The sequence below is a fragment of the Arvicola amphibius genome, chromosome 7, assembly GCF_903992535.2.
Source record: "Arvicola amphibius chromosome 7, mArvAmp1.2, whole genome shotgun sequence".
Taxonomy (NCBI): Eukaryota; Metazoa; Chordata; class Mammalia; order Rodentia; family Cricetidae; genus Arvicola; species Arvicola amphibius.
The window spans coordinates 62,113,795-62,139,080 of NC_052053.1; the positions used below are offsets into that span (position 1 = coordinate 62,113,795).

At 43.8% G+C, this 25,286-nt stretch overlaps 1 protein-coding gene across 1 annotated transcript in view; it reads right to left on the reverse strand.

Annotated features, from left to right (window-relative positions):
* Nucleotides 1-25,286, reverse strand: part of Ptprn2 (protein tyrosine phosphatase receptor type N2) — a 761,869-nt gene that overhangs the window by 532,420 nt on the left and 204,163 nt on the right. Inside the window, 1 exon segment of the mRNA XM_038337154.2 lies at nucleotides 7,673-7,786. Within this exon segment, the coding sequence (XP_038193082.1) occupies nucleotides 7,673-7,786 (114 nt within the window).

Consider the following 25,286-nt stretch of genomic DNA (forward strand, 5'->3'; position numbering starts at 1 on the left):
TCTGACCCTTTATTTTGTTTTGCTGTCCTTTCTCTGTCTCACAGCAGATGGCTAGCCTGATATGGGACAAACATTTTAGAAGAAACCTTTAAATAAGCATGCTTGGGTCTAGAGTAGGGGGAAGCCATACCCTACCTCTAGAGCCAGATTTTAATTCCAGTGGGACAACATGAAACAACAGTCTAATACTATTCATACCTCAAAGATGCCTGATTACCTCTAAAACTAAATTTAGTAAGCTGAGAACAAAGAAGCCGTAGAGAGGAATTTTTTGAGTCTGACTATAGACAAAAGATGCTGCAGGAGGGAGCTGAGAGAAGCACCAGCCAGAGAAGAGTGTGTGCAGGGTGTGTGTGTGTGTTGCAGCTGGCCTACTCCTTTGCTTTTTCCTCTCCTGCTGCTAGGTCTCACAAACCTTACAGATCCATCTATGGTAACTTAAAAGACAGGATATTTACACAAACAGGGCTTGTAACTGAGAATAGGGAGTGGGGAATCTCTTTCCATTTCCCCAATCACTCACAGTATTTGTAAAGCTAACATTTGTAAATGTTAGGATCTAAGGAGCCATTAGATTGATGGCCCTTTGGATTGATTATCTAAGGGAATCGAAGTCAGATTTTACTGCAAAAATGAGTACATTTAGTACCCTTCAGATCAGTGTCAGGTGGAGAGGTTGGAAACCTTCTATGAAAGACCCAAGGTGGAGTAAGCGGGTATGGAAGACACATTCCCATGGACGAGAGAAAAGGAAAATGTCACTGCAGCCTGCAGTTATGGGCATCCCCATGGCTCAGGGAGGACGGAGTGAGGCTGAAGTCATTCAGGGGGTCATCACCACAATCAACAGGGGTCCAGGGCTTAGCCCAGCTAAGACGGTGGAAAGACTCATGGTACCAGGTCTTCCAGAAAGGTGAGAAGGCAAGAATGAAACCAAGCTCTGGGGGTCTCATCTACAGGAAAGGGTTCAAGAATGGTGTCACAAAAAGCCATGAGGGCCTACTCCAGGGGGAAGGTAGGAGAAGAGACCAGGAAAGGGCACAATAACCAAGTTGGGCCTGAGGAAACTGCGGGATTACAGCTCCATGACGGGGGTGTGGTGACTGGGGTTATCTCCACTTCCAAGAGTTCTAGAGGGGTACCAGGATGCTCAAAGTCACTTCCTCGGTCTCAGGGAAACATTTACACAGACCAAAGGAGAAACATACCTAACTGGTGCTGGTGATAGATAGGGTGCTGAGTGATTGGTGAGCCAGAAGGTTGAGTCTGCTGCAGATGAGCTGGAGATGAGGGACAGGATCCCACTGCAGCTTAGACCAAGAGGGGAAACGCGGGCACTAGGGCAGCTTATCCAAGCCACAACACCAAATGTAAGCATTACAGCTCAGCTGGAGACTGGTGGGATTTCATGTCCAGAGACTGGGCTTTTTACTCTGTAGGGTAGGGGCATAGCCCAGCGGTTAGGGCAGCTAAGAGTGCTCTGTGGGTGGAACCTAGCAGTTAGAGGTCCTTAGGGGAGGGGCATAGCTACCTGCGTGGCCTTGAGCATTGAGCCTTGAGGGCTTCCACCTTTGAACACAGAACTGCAAAATTAATACAGCCTTGAGGTAAAGCAGTAAAGTATACTGCAAAATGTTTAACAACAATATAGGTTTAAGAACTAAAAGAAAATGGGTATAGACAGTCATAGAAAGAAATAAATAGTTTAAAAATAATAAAGTCTTTAAAGACACAAGTAAAGTAATAAAAAAAGGATAAGTCACGTAGAGATGGGAACTAGGCAAGGAGTCTGGATCCTATATGTGTTGCATTGACTTTGAAAATTTGGTTTTGATTGATGATAAGCAAAACACATGGGACTGAAAGAGAGACTGATGAATTAAACCATCCCAGACGTTTTAATAATGCCTTAACTTGAAGAAAAGGTTTTGCTTTTGTTTTCACAGGAAACAAAAGGCTGTGGATTCCTTCAGGGTTGATATGGATCAGGTTTGATTGGGAAAGACCTCCTGAATCTTAACAGGTGATATATATCAACAAAGGTTATAGCTGGTCATTTCAGGACTTGTCCATTATCTCAATTTTCTCAAGGACCCCCTAAAGATGCTTTCATCCACAGACTACAAGAAGCAGTCTAGAGAAGATGATACCCATATTCCCAAGAATTGGGGTAGGTATCAAAATTGAGATAACAAAAATCCACAATTTTGGTGGGTTGTGGATTTTTGTTATCATTTAGGGGAATATAGGAGTATAGACTAAATAGACAACTACAAATCTCAGATATTCTGGCATTGGCATGGATTTTGGTATATTGATACCAATTTTAAATTATTTTTGTTTTATTGTATATATGCTTCTACTCTTGTTTGGGGTATTGTACTTATGTAGCTCATTTAAAATGCAATGTAAAATGAAATGAATTTAATAGTTAATCTATAATAATCAAACTTATAGTCACATTAGTTATGTTTTCATAGTAAATAGGTATATTTTAAATAAATTACTTCCAAACACTTCAAAGACTTATAAAATATGATATTTAAGATGGTTAATAATATAAGGTTTTTCATGACAATAAGACACATCTGCTACTGGCAGCACCAATTTACTTCACAATAAGATGATGGGTATTGAAGAACCTCCATATGGAGTTTGCTTTTGGTGTGGCAAGATTAGCTATTTTGGCAAGAAACTGCTTTCCCTTGACAGTTGACAGTATGCTGTACAGACAGACTGAACAAGCGAGACATGGGAAAAAGACTATTAAGTTTTGCCGAGACAAGGCAGGACAGTCCTTAGAGATTCCTACTTCTAAGAAGAGTCTGCCAGATTTTCTGCAGGACACAGAGGAAAGTGACTGATGAACTTTGTCAATAAAAAGCAGGGCAGTCCTTCAAATTTGGATTTTCCAACCATAATATCCCTTATTCCATGGGTCAGGGAACCAATGTGGAAATTCTGCTTTTTGAGTATATCTTTTCCAATCATATAGTCTGAGACTAGAGAAATAACCACAGGATGAGTTCAGGGATCCATTGCTCCCACTGTGAGTCAAACTTTAGTCAAAACTCAATTAATCATCTGCTCTCTATAGCCTCTACTTCCCTTCTAAAATTTTTCTTAGCCTTAAATCTGGTTATAGGACTAGAGACAACTTGGGTGGGCACTGAGGGGTATCAGTGTTACCTTGCCTGGCATTTCTTTCAAGGAAGGTAACTGCCTGTTCAACAGTGCATGATTAAGTCCCACAAGCAATGGTGGAGAATGCAACACTGCAGGAACTAGAAGTGAAGTTGTACCTTCTGCTAAGGGTAGAAAGACTCCTTCCTCAGGTGAGATCTTAGGTTTCAAAGTCCTCAGCCTCATTTGTTTCTAATTCATGCTCTGGGAGCCTATTCTTTTCCAATCAGTGCCCTTACTACATTTTAAATCTGATACTCACTGTTGCTGTAGCACGGTAACCCATGAAAGACAATAGTCCATCATGCCACAAGAACAGTGACTATTAGTCATGAGCCTACCTTGTAACCACCACCCACTGCACAAAGGAGCCCTCCTGACTGGACATCACAGTATCAATAAACTATGGGCATAAAAAATGTTTCTAATGCAATTTGACAGTTATATCACATCCACTTAACAGCAACAGTGGTCTCTTCCCTGCGTCTGTGACCTCATCAGCCATGGGATGCGACCTTGACTTGTACAATTGAACTCCTATGGAGTGGGCCATAAAGAGCAATTCATTCAGAGGGCAGTGGGATGAACCTTATTAGAAGCAGCACTATTGCACCAGACAGCACATAAAGGCATGCAGATAGTATTGACCCACCATATCCATAAATGGACAGGACCATTAGTGACAATTATCTCCAGAAGACTGTAGAGCATCATCCAGCACCAGGAAGGCTAGACAACAGGAACAAAACTTCATCTCAGACACACTTTGATTTCTCCTATAATGGTTATCCTATAATCAGAACATATTGGCCTTTTGAAAATAGTCTTACTATCTAGGAAGAACAGGGTCACTTCTCACCTCTATTTGTGACAAGTTCCCTGGTCTAGTGGTCCCCAGGAAAACACCCTCTCCACTGTCTGCACTGAGCAACTGTAAGGGCTTTGGACTGGGTGAATAGTCCCCAACTCTGTCACAGCTCTAGAGGCAATGAAACCTGGGAGAATGCAGCCAATAAATGAGGCAAACTAAATTTCATACAATAACCAACTTTATGCAGAGCATTGGACAATCTATACTCTGAGGGTAAAGAAAAATCAGTGAGAAAGTTCTTATGAGTTCAAGTTGTGTACAATCACAAGGAGAAGCCACACATGGCAAAAACATGTTTTTACATAGAGGCACATAAAGGGTAAGTTTAAACATTTCATTGAAGAACAACAGCAAGCAATAATTAGCCCTCTGAAGAAAAACTCATTCCTATCTAGTGTAGAAGGTCCTTCTGTCTATATGTTGCTTTTATTGGTTAATGAATAAAGAAACTGCCTTGGCCTGTTGATAGGGCAGAGTAGAACTAGGTAGGGAAAAATAAACTGAACACTGGGAGAAAGAAGGCCGAATCAAGAGATGCCATGTAGCCCCACGGGAGACAGACATTCAGGACAGAACTTTACCCAGTAAGTCACAGCCTTGTGGTGATACACAGATCAAGGGGGTAAGCCACAGCCTCTTGGTGGTACACAGATTAATGAGATGGGTTAATTTAAGATGAGTTAGTGAGAAATACATTTAAGCTATTGACCAAACAATATTGCAAATACTATGGTTTCTGTATGATTATTCTAGGAGTCTGGGCAGCTGGGAAACAAACAAGCCTCCACAACAACAACTATCCAGTATACCTGGGAGGAGCATGAAAACACATTCCAAGAACAAGCCCATGTTTTAGAGAAATTGATGTCACAAGACTCTTGTTTTCCTGGAGTGTTCTCACAAGCACTCAGAATTTCCATCACATGTCTCTGTTCCTGGACTGTAATCTGACATATGACCACAGGAGACCTGTACACAGAATATTCTAGGTCAGGGTAGCTACTCACCCCCAGAAGTTTAATCTTTGGATATACGGTACTCCTTTTCCATACCCATTTTCTGATGCTGATTGTTCTGGTGTTCTTGAGGACTTCCAGGGACCAAGGCATGCTAGGTCCCAGTATCCACCCAAGCACAAACATTGTGTCCATTGCTAAGGGGCCAATCAATTCATGATTCAAAATAGGGCCTCTGGTTGCTCTAGAGGGTCATCGCTTTTGGGTAACTTTGCTAATTCTGTTAAGGAATTGGCTGAGGGAATTTCTGACTGTCAAGATCACAGGCAGGTATATCTCTTTGAGTTCCAGGCCAGTCTGGTCTACATAGTGAGTTCCAGGACACCCAAGGCTATGTAGAGAGACACTGTCTCAAAAAAACCAAAAGAAGAAAAAAAGAAGGAGGAAGAGGAAGAAAGATGAAGGAAGGAGGGAGGGAGGGAGGGAGGGAGGGGAAGGGAAGGGCTTGTGGTCAAAGGTTCTATAAGAAAGCAGGCTGAGCAAGCCATTAGGAAAAAGCCAGTAAGCAGCCGTCCTCCACAGCCTTGCCTGCTTGAATTCCTACCCTAACTTTGATGGTGAACTCTAAAGTAGAAGTGTAAGTTAAATCAACATTTTCTCCTGCAGCTGTCTTTGGTCATGATGTTTCACCAGAACAATAGTAACCCTAACTATGACAAATCTCATCTTTATCTTTATCCAACTTATCTACAAAATCAGAAGCTAACATGGAAAGCCCTCACATGGCTTTCTCTAGTAATTCCTTCCTTATTCAGGAAGCTCTTTCTGTGAAAAAACGAAACCTCAATTGCATGTTTATCACCTACAGAGACAATGCAACCTCTCGCACACCTCCCTTACAATCCCATTGCATATGTCCTAGTTTCAGAGACTGCAATATACTCGCTGGTCCATCAGCAATTTTGAGGATGTCTCTGCACTCCTTTGGTGTCTGACATTTATCAAATAGCCCATAGAAAAGGATGGGCACATCAAGATTGGTCCCGTTGCTGCTAGCTTTCAGACAGCTCAGCTTCGGTTACAAGTTTCTTCATAGGAAATACAACAGTGCTACTCCTTCCAAACTCATCCTTGGTCATGTCCTTTACTGTTTGGGCAACAACTGTTGCATTAACTTTTCTTGTGGAAACTTGAACAAATGTCTACCCATCTCTGACAAGTACCAATCATAAATCAGAGCAATGATTCTACCCAAGTCTGATTTAGTAATACAAAGTTTAGTAGGTAAGAGGTTACCTGTATAATCATGGTTATCCCCAAAAACTGCATCACCAAAAGCATTTATGACAACCTTCCAAAGAGATATACATAGATGATAGATAGATAGATAGATAGAGAGAGAGAGAGAGAGAGATGATAGAGATACAGATATAGATATATTCCTCCTTTAGTTAATCCTTTACAGCACACTCACTTGATGATGAGGCAAGATTATATAGAGTTGAAAGAGAGGCACAGAATGGAAGGGTGGCTGTAATTGAGTTGAAGGTCCAATGACCTGCCTTACACCCCTTATATGGGGTTGGGGGTAAGATCAAAAGATTTGGTCTTGCTGGGTGGTGGTGGAACAAGCTTTAATCCCAGCACTCAGGAGGCAAAGGCAGGTGGATCTCTATAAGTTCAAGGTCAGCCTGGTCTATAATGCTAGGTCAAGGACAATCAGAGCTGTTTCACAGAGAAAACCTGGCCTCAAAAAAAAAAAAACAGAGGGGGGGGAGGAAGGAAGGAAGGAATGAAGGAAGGAAGGGGAAGGGAAGAAGGGAAGGAAGGAACGAAGGAAGGAAGGGGAAGGGAGGAAGGGAAGGGAAGGAAAGGAAAGGGAGGGAGGGAGGGAGGGAGGGAGGGAGGGAGGGAGGGAGGGAGGGAGGCTGGTTTGGTCTTGTTGAGGGCTTCCTTCAGATAATATTGTAATGGAGGATACATGACATTATATGTCTTGAACTCCCAAAATGGTCATAACTTGAAGGAATCAGCACAAAATTGTTAATAACCAATCAATTCTGAACTGTATGCAAACCCAAACCCAGATGATAGTGAGAGGAAAGTGACAAGAGGGTTATGTCACCTCTGTACCCTCCAACCCAGATGACTTTATCTCAGTAACAGGTTGTAAAACACTGGCCTTCCAGATATGGCTCCCCTCAATTGAAAAACTATATGCATATACAATAAAATCACACATGAGATGTGCATGTTAGAGCTATAAAAATGTTAATTATTATAAATTTAAAACTTTCCTTCTTAAGAGCCTAGAAACTAGTACAGTGGCAGAAATGTCCTGAAACCACACAGTAAAAGCCCTGGAACCAAGTCTGACTCTCAGGGTGACATGAGTAACTGGCATGACCACTGTGATAGGCCACTCTTGGCCACAGTAGCCTTAACATACCTTACTCTGGGTCACTGGAATCTCTGTAATCTTTGCACACACACACACACACACACACACACACACACACCAGGTCAGGGCTGCTAAGCGGAATCCACACACCCCATGCAAAGTCTTCCCTGGAGCAGGTCATTCTGGCCTCACCCAGACACCAGAAGCCCAGCTCCCATTATCCATGCCTAGATCAAGGCAGGAAGTGGCCAATCTGCCTACCTGTCTGGGAGAGCTTCTGTAAGGTGTCCCTCAGGTGCAGGAGGACTCCTGGTGACACCTCATATTGGTATGTGTCCATTGTTGAAACTTTCTGGCATCTTCCAAACACACCATCTATGGGAATAGAAAGGCAAAGAGAGAGCTTGACATGCCATCTGCCAAGGCTAGGAGGGCCCTGTGGAGGTTCCGTTTGCTGATGAGTGAGACAGAGCACAGCTCAGGGTGCACTAGAGAATATGGAAACTCCAAAGCGCTCAGAAAGGGGCGCCATGGAAATGCAAGTGGGAAGTATGGGGCTGTGGTACTGCCACAGTGAATTACATGACTGTGCTTTCCTGCTTTAACGGACCATCCCGTACATGTCACACTTTCAATCCACATGTGGTTTCAGACCTGGGGCTGGAGAGAAATTTTCCTGACTCAACCTCAGCAGGAAAAAAGCTACGCGGTTTTAAAATGCAGCTTCCGGGGCTGTGCTGCCAGTGCAAACTGGCTTTAAAACATTTCAATGGCTTTTATGGGACTGGATGTTTGTGTTCCGGCTCGGGATCGGAAGGAAAGTGCTCTGAGACCATGCCAATGGCACCTGGGCAGACAGCCAGATCAGGTTTACTAGGCACACACAAGCGGGAGAGCATGGCAGACTCCCACCACCATACACAGAGATGTTTCTAGGCCATGCAGTGGTCTGCCTGGCAGATTAGGCTGTAATTGAGATAAAAAGCTCATTCTCAAAATTTAAAGTGTTGAGTGCAGCTCCTACCTGGCGGCCCCAGAGCAAGTAGAAAATGGTACGTCCTCCATTTTGAAATTGGAGAGAGGTGGAGCCAACATCCAGAATAGCTGGCAGCTCTGCAGCCCAGAGCCACAACTGATTCAGTCACAAGCAGCTCCGCCATGCTGAACTGTGCTGAACACAAGCAGGAACTGTCGTAATTACCATAATAACAGCGCAGTTAAGGTTTAGACTGGGCAGGACACAGGCGGTACCGTATTACCTCTACAAGGCGCAAGTTAAGTTTTTAAGAAGAGCTTAGCATTTTAGGAAGTGCTCCTGGACAGTAAAGAATTACAGATTCACAATAGGACAGATTCAGACATAGAAGACCTTTAAATGGGTCACAGTGTTGGATGAGTGTACATAGACTTGGGAGAGAGAAAAAAATATAGAGAATAAAGTTAATGGTATAAAAAAGGGTAAAGTCTTTAAAGAGACAGAATAAAGTAAAGTGATAGAGTAAAAATAAGCCACGTAAAAATGGAAAATTCACAGAGAGCCTGGATTCTGTGTATTATTGTGTTTTCTTTGAATTTTTGACTGTGAAGGAGCTAAGTACAAAAAAACATTTCAGTCCGGTGCTCCAATGTGGGGCTCTATCATTTTCTTCATCTATCATCAGGTGGAGGTTCTATGGAGATATGCAAGAAATTCATCAGTATGTCTATAGGAACTGGCCTTTTCAGGCTCCCTCTCCTCAGCTGCCCAAGGAACTAACTGGGGGCGTCTCCCTGGAAACCACATTGGAGCACCGGACTGAGCTCCCAAGGTCCTGATGAGGAGCAGAAGGAGAGAGAACATGAGAAAGAAAGTCAGGACCGTGAGGGAACCTCCAGCTGGTGACAGATGGGGAAGATGACTGAGCCCCACATTGGAGCACTGGACTGAGCTCCCAAGGTCCTGATGAGGAGCAGAAGGAGCGAGAACATGAGGGAGAAAGTCAGGAACGTGAGGGGTGCGTTCACTCATGGAGACGGTGGGACAGAACTAATGGGAGATCACCAACTCCAGTTGGAATGGGACTGATGGATCATGCGACCAAACCCGTCTCTCTGAATGTGGCCAACAGCGGGGGCTGAGTGAGAAGCAAAGGACAATGGTGCTGGGCTCTGATTCTTCTGCATGGATGGGCTCTGTGGGAGCCTTCTCAGCTTGGTCGATCACCTTCCTGGACCTGGGGGGAGTTGGGAGGACCTTGGACTTAGCATAGAGTGGGGAACCCTGATGGCTCCTTGGCCTTGAGAGGGAGGGAGGGGAGGTATGGGTGGAGGGAAGGGGAGGAAAGGGGGAGAAGGAGGGGAGGGAAGGGGGAGGAGGAGCGGAGGGAGGGGGGAGGAGGAGGGAAGGAGATGGAAATTTTTAAATATAAAAAAAAATAAACCATGAGAAAAAAAAAAAAAACATTTCATTAAATGGGCTGCCAAGCCGAACCTGCTTATATGTTCTAAAGGTACCTTGACTTCAAAATTTGGATCTAAGGATATCATGCTTTGGAAAAAAAGTTTCTTCTTTTGTTTTCACAGAGGATGAGACCCTGTGGATTGCTTCTATCCCAATATGGTATGATAGACCACGCCCCCCTGAAAGGTTGCTGTGAATACCCTCAAAAAATTATTTCACTCAACTGCCGACTGAGATGAATCTAGCACCCAGGTTATACCATGAAAGACCTTAATAACAGCATCCCCATTCAGCACGAAGCAGTTTGGAAAGAATAAACTGTGCCCATATTCCCAAATATTGTTTATAAATGTTCTTTTACATTTAAAGGGGATATGATATAGATATGAATAATTTTGCTTTAGTGATTTAAATTTAAGGTCAATTTTTTATGTATATGTATTTCTGACCTTGACTAAGGTATTGTGATTATGTAGTACATTTAAAAATGTAATATATATAGGTTGTTAATGGATAATCATCAATAATAGTCAAGCTTGTAGTCATGTTAGTTAGATTTTCTAGATATATAGAGATATATTTCAGTTAAATAGGCATTCTTCATATCTTTCAAAGGCTACAGAATATGGCATTTAGTGTTTTAATAACTTAGGGCTGCTCCTGGCAGCACCAATCTATTTCAAGATGGAGATGGGTATCAAAGAGGCTCCTTATGGAGTTGGTTAGCCATTTGGGCAAGAAACTGCTCTTGCCTGGACTGTTGCATAAACTGGACACAAAGAACCCACAGAGAGAGGACTGCTGAACTTGCCTAAAGGTGAGATGGTCCTTTGGGGTTCCTGATTCATGAAAGAGTCTGCAAGACATTCTGCAGGACACAGCAGAAAGTGACTGAACTGTCTTTGAAATTTCCTGCTTCATGGAAATGTCTGTTGGATACTATGGGCCTATAGGCCAAAGATGGATACCCCAATGGTACAGAGGAAATTTGGGTGACTGTCCAGGCAGCAAGATGTCTCTGTCATTTCTAGAGTTTTGGAAGTTGCTTACTTTTGTTTACTTAGGTAATATTATATCCTTCTGGAGTCTTTGATGGAGTTGAAGAATGGTTATAGTTTTCCATTGTTATGATAAGATAAAATAGATATAAATATTGTAACTGTAATTCTTGCTTTATAACTGTTTTGTTATATGTAATTTTACCATGTTAAAGTTAAAGCCTTTTTTGTTTAAAAAGAAAAAGGGGAAATGATGGAGGAGGGTCATCTGTCAATGTGTTACTTTCATTGGTTAATAAAGAAACTGCCTTGGCCCTTTAATAGGACAGAAAATTAGGTAGGCAGAGTAGACAGAACAGAATTGTGGGAGAAAGAAAGCAGAGTCAGGCAGACGCCTCAGGCAGACGCTATGCCTCTCCTCTCCGAGACAGATGTAGGTTAAGATCTCTCCTGGTAAGCCACCCCTCATGGTGCTACACAGATTACTAAATATGGGTTAAAGCAAGATATGAGAATTAGCCAATAAGTGGCTGAAACTAATGGGCCAGGCAGTGTTTAAATGAATACAGTTTCCATGTAATTATTTTGGGTAAAGCTAGCCGGGTGGCAAGAAGTGGCCCGCCGATCCTACTACACTCCTAAGAGAGACACACAGGCTGCACTTGCATCTGAGGAGAATATGGTCCCACATTTTCTAATATGGAGATGCCTAGAGAAATAATCAGGTTGGGGCATCTTCCTGCCTCTGTATTAAGAATGGGTCAGCCCTGTCCCTGGGCTGAAGGAGGCTCATGGTATAAGATAGTTCTGTCTTCACTGTTTGCATTATGATAGTCAATCATTCCAAGATCAAATGTGTTCCTTACTTCTACAGCAATTTCTTCTCAGTTTCTCGTCTTGCCGATGTGTTCACCTGTGTTATCTCCCACATAACTCATCACTTTCTTCCCTCTAGCTCTTCAGGAAGACCTACACACTTGGAAATTAATACCACAGCTTCTGGTGCTTCTGGATTTTAAAGCAGGGGAAGCAACTTGGCCGAATCCTTGTGGCAAGTGCATATGCCTGTCCAATTTTCTATACGGCTATTCAGGAAAGTGGAATGCACAAAGAATCATCTGATTCTTAAGGGAAGGAAGCAGTAAATGAGTCACAATTACACTCTTCACAAAAGTATCACGGAGATTGTGTTGATATCATTATGAAAAAGTCAAGAACATTGAAAAAAACATAAGTAGAATTCTTGCCATGCACAAGTGACATTCACCAAGGCTGGGGAAAGGGACCCTACTTGTTTCTTTTCATGGTCCAAAGTAATGGCCTATAGTGCGCATTCAGGCTTGAGAAATGCTGTACCCAGTAAAGCACCGCATGTACTTGCTCAGGGGGAGCCAATGGCTATATCTGAACATTACCCCAGAGTGTGATGGGAATGCAGAATGCCCAGTTCATTCAGAGAGCAAATCTAGAACCAAGACATAGCAGCAGAATACACTTTACTTGCAAACCTTGTCCCAGGGACTAGCACAGCTACCTGCAGAGAGTCCAGCAGGTACAATTTAAAACCTAGTCCATCATTACCCATCTACATCTAAATGTGGCCACTCAAGTGGCCAGTGAAGAAAAGAAGAAGCGACAACAGTGACCCCTCATGGTCACATGACTATGCTTGACAGATGTCAGAGGTGCTGCAGCTCTGACTGGGGGGTTAAGGATGACCTTGCTGACCTGGATGCACCAAGGTTCAAAAAGGAGCCCAGGAGGGATATTGTCCTCTTGTCAGGAGATGTAAACACTACTCAGAGCTATAGATGAAGCAGGATACACGAGTGCTGTGTGAGCAAATACGCTGACATACACCCATACAATGCATGTATACATCACTCAGAGCCAAGCACAGGAATACACACTTGTATTTTCACACACCCACAGGGTTAGTGACCCGGAGAGGAGCCCTACTGGGTCAGTGTTCAGGACAAGAAGACATCTACATGGTCAGTGTGACCAGGACAGGACCCACTTACAGAGTTAGTGCAGGACAGAAACTCACAAGTCAGTGCCAATTCAAGAACCCATGCAGAGGTTAATGACCAGCAAAAGGACCCTTCTGTGAAACCATGACCTGGATAGAGAACCCACCTACAGGGTAAGGAATGAGTACAGGGACTCATCTTCAGGGTCACTGATCAGGAATGACACCCATCTTCAGGGTAGGTGACAAGAACAGGGACTGTTGTATAGAATCCCCTCTGACACTCACTGAAACATTCCATTCAACTGGAAAGCAGGAAAGTAAACAACTTAAAATAGCTCTAGAAAATCCCCGAAACAGGAAGCTTCTGAAACAGGAAGTCCCTGAAACTGACCAGATTATTAGGCATCTCTGCCAGAGTAAACAATAAAAAGTGTCCCTCTGAGAGGAACAGGGCTGGGCTGCACAGAAGACTCTCAGAGAAGCCAAGCTTCAAAGAAGACTGAGCCATATATGGGCAGGCACAGAAAGCCCAAGATAGCACCTGTCGACTCACTGGGTCTGACTAGTTCTGTCTGAAGCACAGCAGTGCTGCCCAGGGCATACCTGTGTCACAGCAGAATGTGGGTGAGGACATACGGAGGTGCTGTGCAGTTGTGCAGTTGCTGGTTGATTCTGTAAGTAGTGGAATGCCTGTCCCTCCATCATCCAGGATCATGTGTCCCTAACACACTAAATCCAGCAACATACAAGGGACCGCCTACTGAGTGGACGAGCCAGGCATGTCATGCAGGAGTGTGAGCAATTCCTTCCTAGAAGTGAGGATATGTTTAGAATGGTGAAGACGGTGAGGGGAACAGAGCTCAAGGACCTCCATCCCAACCACTTTTTCACTTGTAGTTATTCATTAAGTCCCCATGCATTACCACAGCACTGGTACAACACGTACCAGGTTAAAAGTCCCCCAAACTCCTGTGTTGAACCCTAAGCCTAAAGTGAGGTCATCAATGGTGAGGCCTTTGGAAGGGGATTGGCCGGTCATCACGGTAGAACTTTATAGTGGGATTAGTGTCTTCAGGAACATACAAGCGATACCCCATCCCTCTGCATGACATGAAGACACAGGAATCCCTCCACACAGAGAGCTTGCTGCTGTCCTGACCTGAGGTCTCCAGCCTCCAGGACATGAGGAATTCATTTCTGCTACTCCTCAGCCACCAAGACTAGGGTGTGTGTGTGTGTGTGTGTGTGTGTGTGTGTGTGTGTGTGTGTCCTGTGATCCCATCTTATCTATGTAGAAAACATGGCATAGTGAGTCTTGCAATCTCTCCTGCTTAGCAGACATTGTACTATTCCAAGAACTGTGTCATCCACGGACACCATCACTTCAGACATCTGCTTTTGATCTCTTCTTAATTTGTTTCCAGTGTTTAGCTTAGAAAGTAGGCTCACTACAGTTAGATAAGAGGGAGACATAGCTTAGGGTCACTACAGTTAGATAAGGGGGAGACATAGCTTAGGGTCACTAGAGTTAGATAAAGGGGAGACATAGCTTAGGGTCACTAGAGTTAGATAAAGGGGAGACATAGCTTAGGCTCACTACAGTTAGATAAGGGGAGACATAGCTTCTGAAACTAATGAGATCCATGCACGTATGTTCCACTGTGTGTGTGTGTGTGTGTGTGTGTGTGTGTGTGTGTGTACACTGACACTTAACTCCCTTATTCTGAGCTAGCCTAACTGATACAGCTTCTTATGCCCCCCATGCATGGTGAGAACCATGGTACCCAAAGAGGTCGAGGGGCAGGGCTTCTCTCAGTCACTGAGCACATGGCAGGCAGGCTACTGGTACCTCTATCCACTTGCTTAACTAGTCAGAGTGACTGGAAGTAGGAGCCTAGTGGAGGAAGCTGGGAAACTGGGGTCTGCTGTTCCAAAGCCTAGCAAGCTCAGGAGTGCCGCTCATGGTCACTTGATCTTACCAGGGACACACACTGCCTGGGCTTAGAGGAATAGAGCAAGGGTAGGGAGTGGGCCGTGTAGGGCAGGTATGTCTAGTTTCAAGCCATGCCTGCTTATATTCTAAGTAAAGTCACAATAAGCAGATTTTTAAGGGTAATAACTAAAAGGCATTTCAGAACAAATGGGTTTCTTCCCACATTGCTCCCAAGCAGCCAAGTCTTCCTTCAGAGATGGAGCCATGTCTTCCTTCAGAGATGGAGCAATACTACCTGGCATAGGACCTACAGTGTGTGGCTTCTGACCCAGTTCCATCACAGCCTTGAGCCACTTTTCAGTTTCCTATGTCCACTACAGTGATGGATGATCAAGTTGGTGCAGCCAGATTTTCTTACAAATCACATAACAGGTCCCTCAAACTACTAGGTCTGTGAAGCCACCCTGATCACAACCCAAGCCCAGTTCCCGCCTCTCTGAATGACAGCAGAGAGCCGGCAGGGCATAGTCAGGAAGACAAGCAGCAAATGAAGTCATGGGACAGTCCTGACAATACAGGCAGAGGTCAGCTCACAGGCAGCCCACAGACCGTGTCACTCAGGATATAACCAAGGTACTGTCACTGCTGCAGTATTGTGATGCCGTCTAGTTCCTCATGGACTCAAAGATCCAACCTCAAACTCAATCCTTTTCATTACAATGGAAAGCCAGTTTCATAAGCACACACATGTGTATGCACACACATATGTATACATGTACATGCATACACACACATGCATACACGCAAGCAAGCACACACACACACACACACACTGATGGAAAAGGACATTTTGGCATTTTAGTAGATGATATGCATTACCACAACTGGGACCTAATACACCAAATGTAAGAGAGTCACTCTAAACAAACAGGCTCTACAAGCTAATCAACATTGTTGATAAAATTTCCTCTGGATGCTAAAATAACCAAGGAGTTGAGGTATAGCTTAGTGCCAAAGCACTGGCCTAGCATGCACAAAGCCCTGCATTCTGTCCATTTCCAACGCTGTAAAAGTAAGAGAAATAATAACAATAATTGTATAAAATGTAGAGATGGGCATATCACAGATGGAACACCTCTCTGAACAGAAAGCAGCCAGTCCAGTTGCCACACATACACACTCCTGCCAAGGATGTCATTGAGGGCCTGTGTGGCAACATTAGTAAAGACAAACTGAACATACAACTTCTGTTTATAAGGAACTCGGGTATCATTTGAGGGTCCAGATATGCCAGCAATTGTATCTCACTGCTCATATACAGCAAAGTGTAAGAATAAAGAAAGCAGGAACAATTTCTAACAAACACTTTTTTCTTGGATTATTCTATGGGGAAATAAAGGAAAAACTGAGTCAGCAGAGGAACACATCATGGTCACCATGGAAATCGTGAACCAATCCAGCCTCATTGGGATCACCATGGAAACTTTGGGCCAACCCAACCTCACCGTCAGAACTGTGAATCAACTCGATCTTACCAGTTACCAAGGAAACGATAAGCCAACACAACTGCATTGTCATCACCATAAAAACAAGATGGACCCAGCCTCATCGTGTCATTATCAGAACTGTAGACAAACTATCACATCATGGTCACCATGGAAACTTGATGAACCCAGCCTCATCATGGTCACCATTAGAACTTGCTGGGAAACTTCAAAAAATATCATCCCAGAAATAACTGCTTAACCCTCTGAGTTCCAAGATCTGAGAGCAAGAACAGCAGAAAGAAGGATGTGCACATGGTCTGCCAGCAGCTCCCAGGGGTAAAGGCCAAGGAGACAGAGCCCTCTTGGGATAACCCACATACTGAAAGGAGAAAAAGCTGGTATGGTAATCCCAGCATTGGAGAAGTGGAGGCACAAGGATCATGAGCTTGATTTGTCCATGCTGAACTTCATAGAGAGAAGCGGGGGGACAGCGAGAATGAAAGAAAGAGCAAGAAAGAAAAAAATCTAAACTTAAGGAATGAAGGAAACCCAGCAGAAAGTTCCCAGTTAACATGGTTTGCTGACCCAAAGGCGCCACCCACAAGGCAAGGGTTGTGATGATTCCTTTGTCCCTTGACTTAACAAGTCAGTCAGCGAAGCATTTCCACTCTCCAGGGGAGGTAAGGGCTCTGCCATCACAGCTGAGCAGGCTCGGCCCCAGCAAGGTGCAATTCCCTGGCCCTGACATCCTGTGCATCCACCCAAGGCCAGGGACAGGGATGCCCGAGGCTAGGCTCCCACTCGGAAAGGTGAATTCACTGTGGACCTCAGAGACCCACATTTGGAGCATGTGGTACAAGCTGCAGGCACGAAGATAAGCAGGGAGAGGAGCTTATCTGCAGTGGCCAATCTTCCATCAGCAGCCCTGCAGCAACGTTGCCAAGTAACCAGCTGCCACTCTTAGCAGGCTGGAGTATTCTGTCTGCTATTCAGGTGAGAATAGAAAGGCCTGACAGGAGGGCTAGAAACAGCACAAATGAAAACAGTACATTAAGTGGACAAACAGAAGAGTCCTCTAGTCCCTGCCTTGCCTAGAAGTAGTCATTAAAACAGAACAGCTATCCGTGGCCTGCTCCTGGATCCTTCTGTGCCAACAACTAATGGGCTCCCAGACACCTCCCAGAGGGACAAAGGGAAAGGAATAGCTTCTAAACAGTTTTATCACTGAGCCTTTCCTTCCATCCAGTTCATCCATTCTTGCCCACACCCCAACCCATACACTTAAGGCAGATCACTGAGTTACCACAGAGAATGGAAACCATACAGTCTGTCACTTATTGGCACAGCATCCATGAAGAGCCACCTAATCCCAGCACAAGACTCAGGATGCTCCAACTCACCCTGGAAATAGAAAAGCACCCCATTCCATCTTCACCTCCAGCTCTCTTGTTAAATTGACGAAGCTGGGTGTGAAAGGGCCATCTGTTCTGGGCTTTGGCCAGAGCTTTGGCAGAGCTGTGAACATTATCACAGGGAGGTCAGATTGACTTTCATAAAAGAAATGGGGCTGGACGCTCACCATGTACTAGAGCCACCCTTGTGAGACTCAGGTGAAATCAGTACCAAAACCAGAGTCCCCCCCAGGCTATGACTTTCTGTAACCCTGGGCCTACTGACCATCCCTATTCTCACATAAACAGCAGGCTGTGTGGACTCACTACAGCTGTCCATCCCAGAAGCACCCAGACTCAGGGTCTCTGAGGTCCACAGTGAATTCACCTTTCCGAGTGGGAGCCTAGCCTCGGGCATCCCTGTCCCTGGACACTACAGCTGTCCATCACAGAAGCACCATCCACAGCAGGAAATGTCATCCAAGGTTGCTCAGAGGAAGTTGTACTTCTCCATCTACCTAGTGACCCAGATATTTCTGGGGATACACAGTAAGCCCTAGAGAGACAGGCTCTCTGACCCCCCCCCCATTCTATTGTGTGTTCACCATGATACAGTGAAAGTTGCATGTCCCCATCATTCCACTTTCAAGACTGACCCAGGGACTAGAGAGATAGGTCATCTGGATGGGTGGATAAATGGAATGAGGTTCATCCATATAAATGAACATTTTCAGTCTTAAAGAGGAAAGAAATCACCATACTTGTCACAACATGGATGACTCTCGACGACATTATGCTAAGTAAAAGAAGACAGTCCCAAAAGAGGCCAGATCTGGAAGCCAGCATGAAGCCAGCCAGGAATCCCTGCTGGGTTACCCATCTGGAGCCATGGGGTAGTCTTTTCCAGGTCAGGACAAAGGGACTTACAGTTTCAAGCACTTTCATCCAAAGAACCTAGATCAGCAATGCTCCAAGTTGTTTTTCAGAGTAAGAGCTAAGAATAATTTCTACAAAATCGACATATTTCATCTTTAATTAGAACATTACAGAGAGGGCTATATAAATACCACATTTTTTTGAAAAGTAACAGGCCAGCCATGCTGGCCAGGGACACAGGTGGGCCATCTTCAGACCTTTACTCTCCTTTCTCTCCTCCAAATCTAGTCCCCAGCCTCATCCCCACCTCTCTAGCTGACCACCTGCTTCAGCCTCCACTTCCCCTCTACCCCCACCTCCAAGGGCTCACAGAGGTCACCTCCCACAGTCTTCCTCACCAATCCATCTCTTTGTCTCAGGTACCAACTCTAACAGGCATTCCCTGGGAACTCACCAGCCATGCTGGCCAGGGAAGCAAGGAGGAAGATCATATCTTCAGATATTAATTCTCCTTCTTCTCTCTCAAATCCAGCCTTCCAATATCATCTCTCACTCTGAAACAGACTACTTCCTATGGCCTTTCCTCCCCCTCTACCTCCACTCCCAGGGGCCTAAGCAGATCCTTGTGGCACACACCACTTTCCTCCCTCCTCATCTCTAGTCCACCTTCATCCCTAAGTGCCAGCTCCCAGGACCAAGAAATATTCCAGTTCCTGAAATCCCCAGTGGCCACACCTATCAGGATCCCAGAAGAATTTCCTATCAGATGGCACACAGACACCAGACTCTAAAAACCAAGAAGGCAACAGAAACCAAGAAACAAAACACCCATCCAACAAAGACAGGAACAGGTTTCAGCACCTACAATTACAATCGTCTCAATCCCAGGGGCCTGGACACCAGCATAAAAACACAATAACAGCAAGAACAATATGTCTCCACTAGAGCCCAGCAACCCTACCCCAGCAGGTCCTGAGTATTCCAACGTAGCCAAGACTGTTCTGCCTCTTCCACAGTACATGCTTTATTCTGCTCCTCCATCTCTCCTGTTCTCTTACCTATTTCCTCCTTGTAGTGGTACCTACCATGAGAAGGCAAGCAGCTGGGAATGCTTGAAATATCTTTTTCTATTCTTTTATCCTAAGGTGTGTTAAGGTGTGTTTCTTGGATGCAGCACAAGGATGGATCCTGTTTTCATATCCATTCTGTTAGTCTGTGTCTTTTTACTGGGGAATTGAGACACTGATGTTGAGAGATACCAATGAGCTGTATTTGTTGGGTCTCATTTTGTTCTATGGTATAGGTTTCTGCCCTTCTTTTGATTTACTGGTCTGATATTATTCTTTATTTCTTTTTGAGTGTGGTTAGATTCTTCTGATTGAAGTTTCCCTTTTAGCACTTTTGTAGGGTTGGATTTGTAGAAAGATCCTGCTTAGATTTACTTTCATCATGGAAGGTCTTTTTCCCCTCCACCTATTCTGATTGAACATTTTGTTGGAAATTGTAGTCTGGGCTGTAGTTCTTTGACTGAGATATCCATTTCTTCTATCTTGTCTTCAGTGAGTGAAATTCTCTCTTCCATCTCTCATCTTCTGTTGGTGAGACTTGCCTCTGTGTTTCTGTTCAAGTTTCTTATTTTCATTTTCTGGTTTCTTTCAGTTTGTGTTTTCTTTATTGATTCTGTTTCCACTCTCAGGTCTTGAACTCTTTTATTCATTTCTTTCCAGTGTTTGTTTGTGTTTTCATAGATTTCTTTGAGGAATTTATTGATAGCTTCTTTAAGAACCTCTATCATATTCATAAAAGGCTGTCTTAAGGTCTTTTTATTTAGTCTTGGCTATGTTAGAATACTCGGGGTCTGCTGGGGTAGTGTTGCTGAGCTCTAGCAGAGACATGTTGTTCTTGTTGTTGTCTAGTGGGGTCAATGGGATGGTTTGCAGTAGCCCAGAACTTAAGCAGATACAGACTCTGTCTCTAAACAAGCTGCCTGGTCACAGATCACCTTGGATCTGGTAATGACAGAGGCCCAAGATCAGTGATGGTCCATTATCTAGACTGGATCTCCCTGAAGGACTGTCATGTCCCATGATGCCACTGAGGACCATGTGTAGGTCGGTGGCCCTAACGTGGCTAGGATCCAGATTGATGTCCAAGGACCATGGTGTGGGACAATTGTATATATTTTGTCAATTATGTTTTAAATAAATACTGATTGGCCAGTAGCCAGGCAGGAAGTATAGGTGGGACAACCAGACAGGAAGTAGAGGTGGGCCAATGAGAACATAAGAATTCTGGGAAGGAGGAAGTCCATTGCTCCCCAGTCCTGTCCCAACCACAGAAGAAGGAAGATGTGATTGCCCCACTGAAAAAGGTACTGAGCCATGTGGCTAATATAGATAAGAATAATGGGTTAATATGAGTTAATAAGAAGCCTGAGCTAATGGGCCAATCAGTTTATCATTAATATAGACCTCTGTGTGATTTCTTTGGGGCTAAATTGCTGTGTGACCTTGTAGGAAGACAGAAACAAGGCAAGACAGAAACCCAGACAACAAGACCATGTTATCACCTAACAGCATTCAGATGTTCATGGCCTGTGCTTTGACCTGTATCCATGTTGATGTCTGTGTGTTGTTCTGCCTCCAGAGACCAAGCTGATGTGAGTAGTCTACACTGCCACTTGAGACCATGGTGGTAGCTGGGACCAGGCTGCCACCAAGGGCCATGTCTGTGTCTGACATCCTGCTACAGCCAGGGTCTGAGTTGATGTCCATAGCCCATTTTACTACCAAAAGTCAAGCAGAGGTCCATGACCTCCTCTGCTGTATAAAGCATGTTGATATTCGTGGGCCAAGATGCCGCTGGTGACTAGCTTGATGTGGGTGGCCTGCATTGTCACCTGAATCCATGGTGATGTCCAGGCCCATGTTGCCACACAAAGCCACATTTGGGTTTGTGGTCTTTATGCAACTGGATCTGTGTTGATGTCTGTGGCTTGTACTACCACCAAAGGCCATGCAAATGTCCTTGGTCTCCCTGAACCCACGTTGATGTCTATGATCCCAGCTGCATCAGAGGACCTTGTCTGGGTCCATGCTCCATTGCAGCCTGGAGCCCTGATCATGGTTTGTGCTGATGCCAGAAACCATGTGGAAGTCCATGAACCATGCTGTAGCAGTCAGTAAGGAGCAAGTAAGCTACTTTGTCAGTGATAGCAGTGACTGCAGATGCACATTTGAGAAAGAGGGACATGGAAGATATATGTGGCAATCCCTCCTTCACTCCTACCCCCCAAATAGTAACAGCCTAAACAGGAAGCCATTGAAGAGAATTGTTAAAAACTGTGATAGGGTGCTGAAATGTCGCACTTTACAATAGATGGCTTTTGGCAGGGGTGCAGGAGGGGAAGGACTCAGTTCTATTGAAGAGGCAGGCCACTGAGAGTTTGACTATGCCCCAGTGAGTATATGGATAACACAAGCTGAACCTTTTTCTGGGGGTCAAGAGGTCACAAGGGCAGGGGCTGGACAAGGAAGGACTGGGAAGTACAGATATAAACAGAGAATTCTTAAAAGAGGAAGCACAAATGGCTAAGACACACCTAAAGAATTGTTCAACTAAGAAGACATCAGGGAAATGTAAATCAAAACTACTTTGAGATTTCATCTTACACCAACCACAATGGCCTAGATCAATAGAACATATGACAGCTCATGCTGCAAAGGATGTGGAGTTAGGGGAACACTCATTTGTTCCTTCTTGGAGTGCAAACTTCTACAGCCACTTTGGGAATCAATAGGCTATGGCAAATCCCCAGAAAGATGGGAATTGATCTACCTCAAGACCAGCTATACCACTCTTAAGAGTATTTCCAAAGGATGCTTCATTCTCCTATAGAGACACTTGCTCAACAATGCTCATTACTGCTCTATACATAATAGCCAGAAATTGAAAACAACATAGATATCCATCAATGGATGAACGGATTAAGAAAATGTGGCACTTTTACACAATGGAATATTACTCAACCATTTAAAGATGAAATTCTCAGGTAAATGAAACTAGAAAATATCCTAAATGAAATAACTCAATATCAGAAAGATGAATATAATATGTATTCTTTTATATGTAGATGTTAGCTGTTAAGTCATTGTTAAGCAAGCTAAAATCAATATAAGCGCAGAGGTTAGGTATATAGTAAAAGACTATGGGGTTGGGATGGATTTTCTTAGGAAGAGGCAATAGAATAGTTATGGGTGGATGGGGTGTGAAACTACAACAGGAATCAAACAGGGAAGCAGAATGAAAATGGGGATAAGGAAGAGAAAATGTGGAAGGACAGCTAAACCTAAGAGTTATTTGAGGAGTCATATACATAAATACATATATTAGGTATATGTACATATATATACCTGATACAGAAGAAGCTTCCTATAATATATACATATATGAAAGCAATCACCAAATGACAAGGCACACAGAGCCTCAGCTGGACATCTCTCATCACCAAATGAAGTTTCCAGTACCAAGAACGGGTTATATCTAATTGATCTCTTAGCAAAAGAGGTTCCATGAGAACCCCCAAACAACCCAGGTTACTGTGAAGGCTTTTGGCAGCTCTCCATAAACTTACAGCATGTTCTACTGCTGAAGACAACACCTATACAATTCATTGGACAAGGAAAAATTAAGCCGGTTCTACCTAGAGTCTCACCCCTCTGGGCTAGTATTCATGATACCGGAGGCACTCTGCAGACCACCAAAGAATAAAGGTAAACACCAACCCAGCTACAAACCTTTCAGTCTACAATGGTGACCTGCCTGCAAGATAAACTGGGGCAAACATGGCAGAAGGCTAGTGGGAGTGACCAACCAATATGTGACTTAAGGCTCACTCTGTGAGATGGAACCCACATCCAATGATGCTTGGGTAGCTAAGAATCTGAGACTACATAGGTCATGAACCTATGGTAAAATCAAATACTACTGTTCTACTAAAGGAATGTCACAATAAAAATTACTTCTAACAACATCTGCTATACTCATAGATCCATGCCTTGCTCAGCCACCATCATCAGAGAAGCCTCTTCCAGCAGCATATGAGAACAAATATGTAGAGCCGCAGCCAGACAATATGCAGAGCATGAGAGACTTTGGAATACCCAGTCCTAAATAGGACATCTCCATCAAATCCCTCCCTTTGGGCATCAGGAAATTCTGAGGAAGAAAAGACAGAAAGAGTATAAGAGCCAGAGGGTATGACAGACACCAAGGAATCAAGGACTTATAGACACAATAAGGCCAGCACATGTACAGACTCACAGAGACTGCAGCACCATGCATACAGCTTGATTGGGTCAGCAACAGGTGGAGCCCTAGAACTAAAAGAAAAAATGGACACAAGTCTCCATCCCTAACCCAGAAGCTATTTCCAAATGATAGACACTTAAAAATTAAAAGTTAGTTCTCTTTAAGGGAGTCCCACTGGAGAAGCAAACCACTCTCATGTTTAGACACCTTGTCTACCCTTAAGTAGTAGATAGCCAACACAAAATGAACTCAATGGCATCTTAGGAGGGTCTTTGTCTCATAATGTTAAGTCAGAGCATGTTTGTTTGTTTGTTTGTTTGTTCATTTGTTTTAACCTTACAGGTCCTTTGCATAAATATTATGGCTTCCAATTTGTGGTTTTATGGGATTCCTGTGGGCAAACGTTTTGGTTGCTGCATCTTTATATATTTCTTGCACTTTTTCTTTGGCTTTTTTTCTTGCTTGGTTATTTTGTCCTATGCCTAGTTGTTTGTCTTTGTGTTATGCTATTTATTTTATTACTATTCCTTAGATGCCTATTTGCTTTCTAAAGGGAAACAGAAAGGGTGTGGCTCCAGATGGTAGGGGAGATGGGAAGGACCTTATAGGAGTAGGAAGAGGGAAAATTGCCATCAGAATATATTGTGTGAAAAAAAAACCTATTTTCAATAAAAGAAGAGGCAATAAGCATTAGTAAGCAGTAAGGCACACATAATATTATAAATGAAAGAGCAATAAAAGCAATTTATTTGAAAATCAAAATACAATTAAGAATGGAACCTAGGGAAATGTCCACTTGTTTAAAGAAAGGCCTGATGTGTGACCATACCCTCAATAATTTGGAATCCCAATGGAATGACTCTCCTGTGTAGAAGTTCAAATATTCAGCAATCGATCATCAGACCAAGAAGTACTCAAATAATCAACAATTGATCATCAGACCAAGGAGTATTCATACTAAGACTACAGTCATCAAGCCAAGCAGTACACCAAGACTACAGGAAGAAGAAGAGAACATCTACAGTTTATGGCACCTTTACTCACGGAACAGCTCATGGGCATGGTCCTTAACAGACCCTCCTTTTGATGAATATCGAAATACATGTCCACCCATTCCCATGATGACCTCATGGATATGTATCTACATATTCCAAGGATGACCACATGGGTGCCAGGATAAATGTATAAAAAAAAAAAAAGTGACTGCCTGGATGAATGTCCTTCCACATTCAGGATGACTCTGTGGACACATTCCCAAGACGAATGCACAGACACATGCCTGGCCACTCCAGGATGAGTACATGCACCCATGACCCTCTATATTCTGCCCCTTATCAGATGCCTACAAAGAAATCTGTGAGAAAATTTCTTTTTTTGCATCACAGAACATCTCCACCTCTGGCAGGAATCCTGGTCATTAGTTTCCCGTGAGCTTTGGGCTCTGAAAATTAGTCACTGAGGCCCC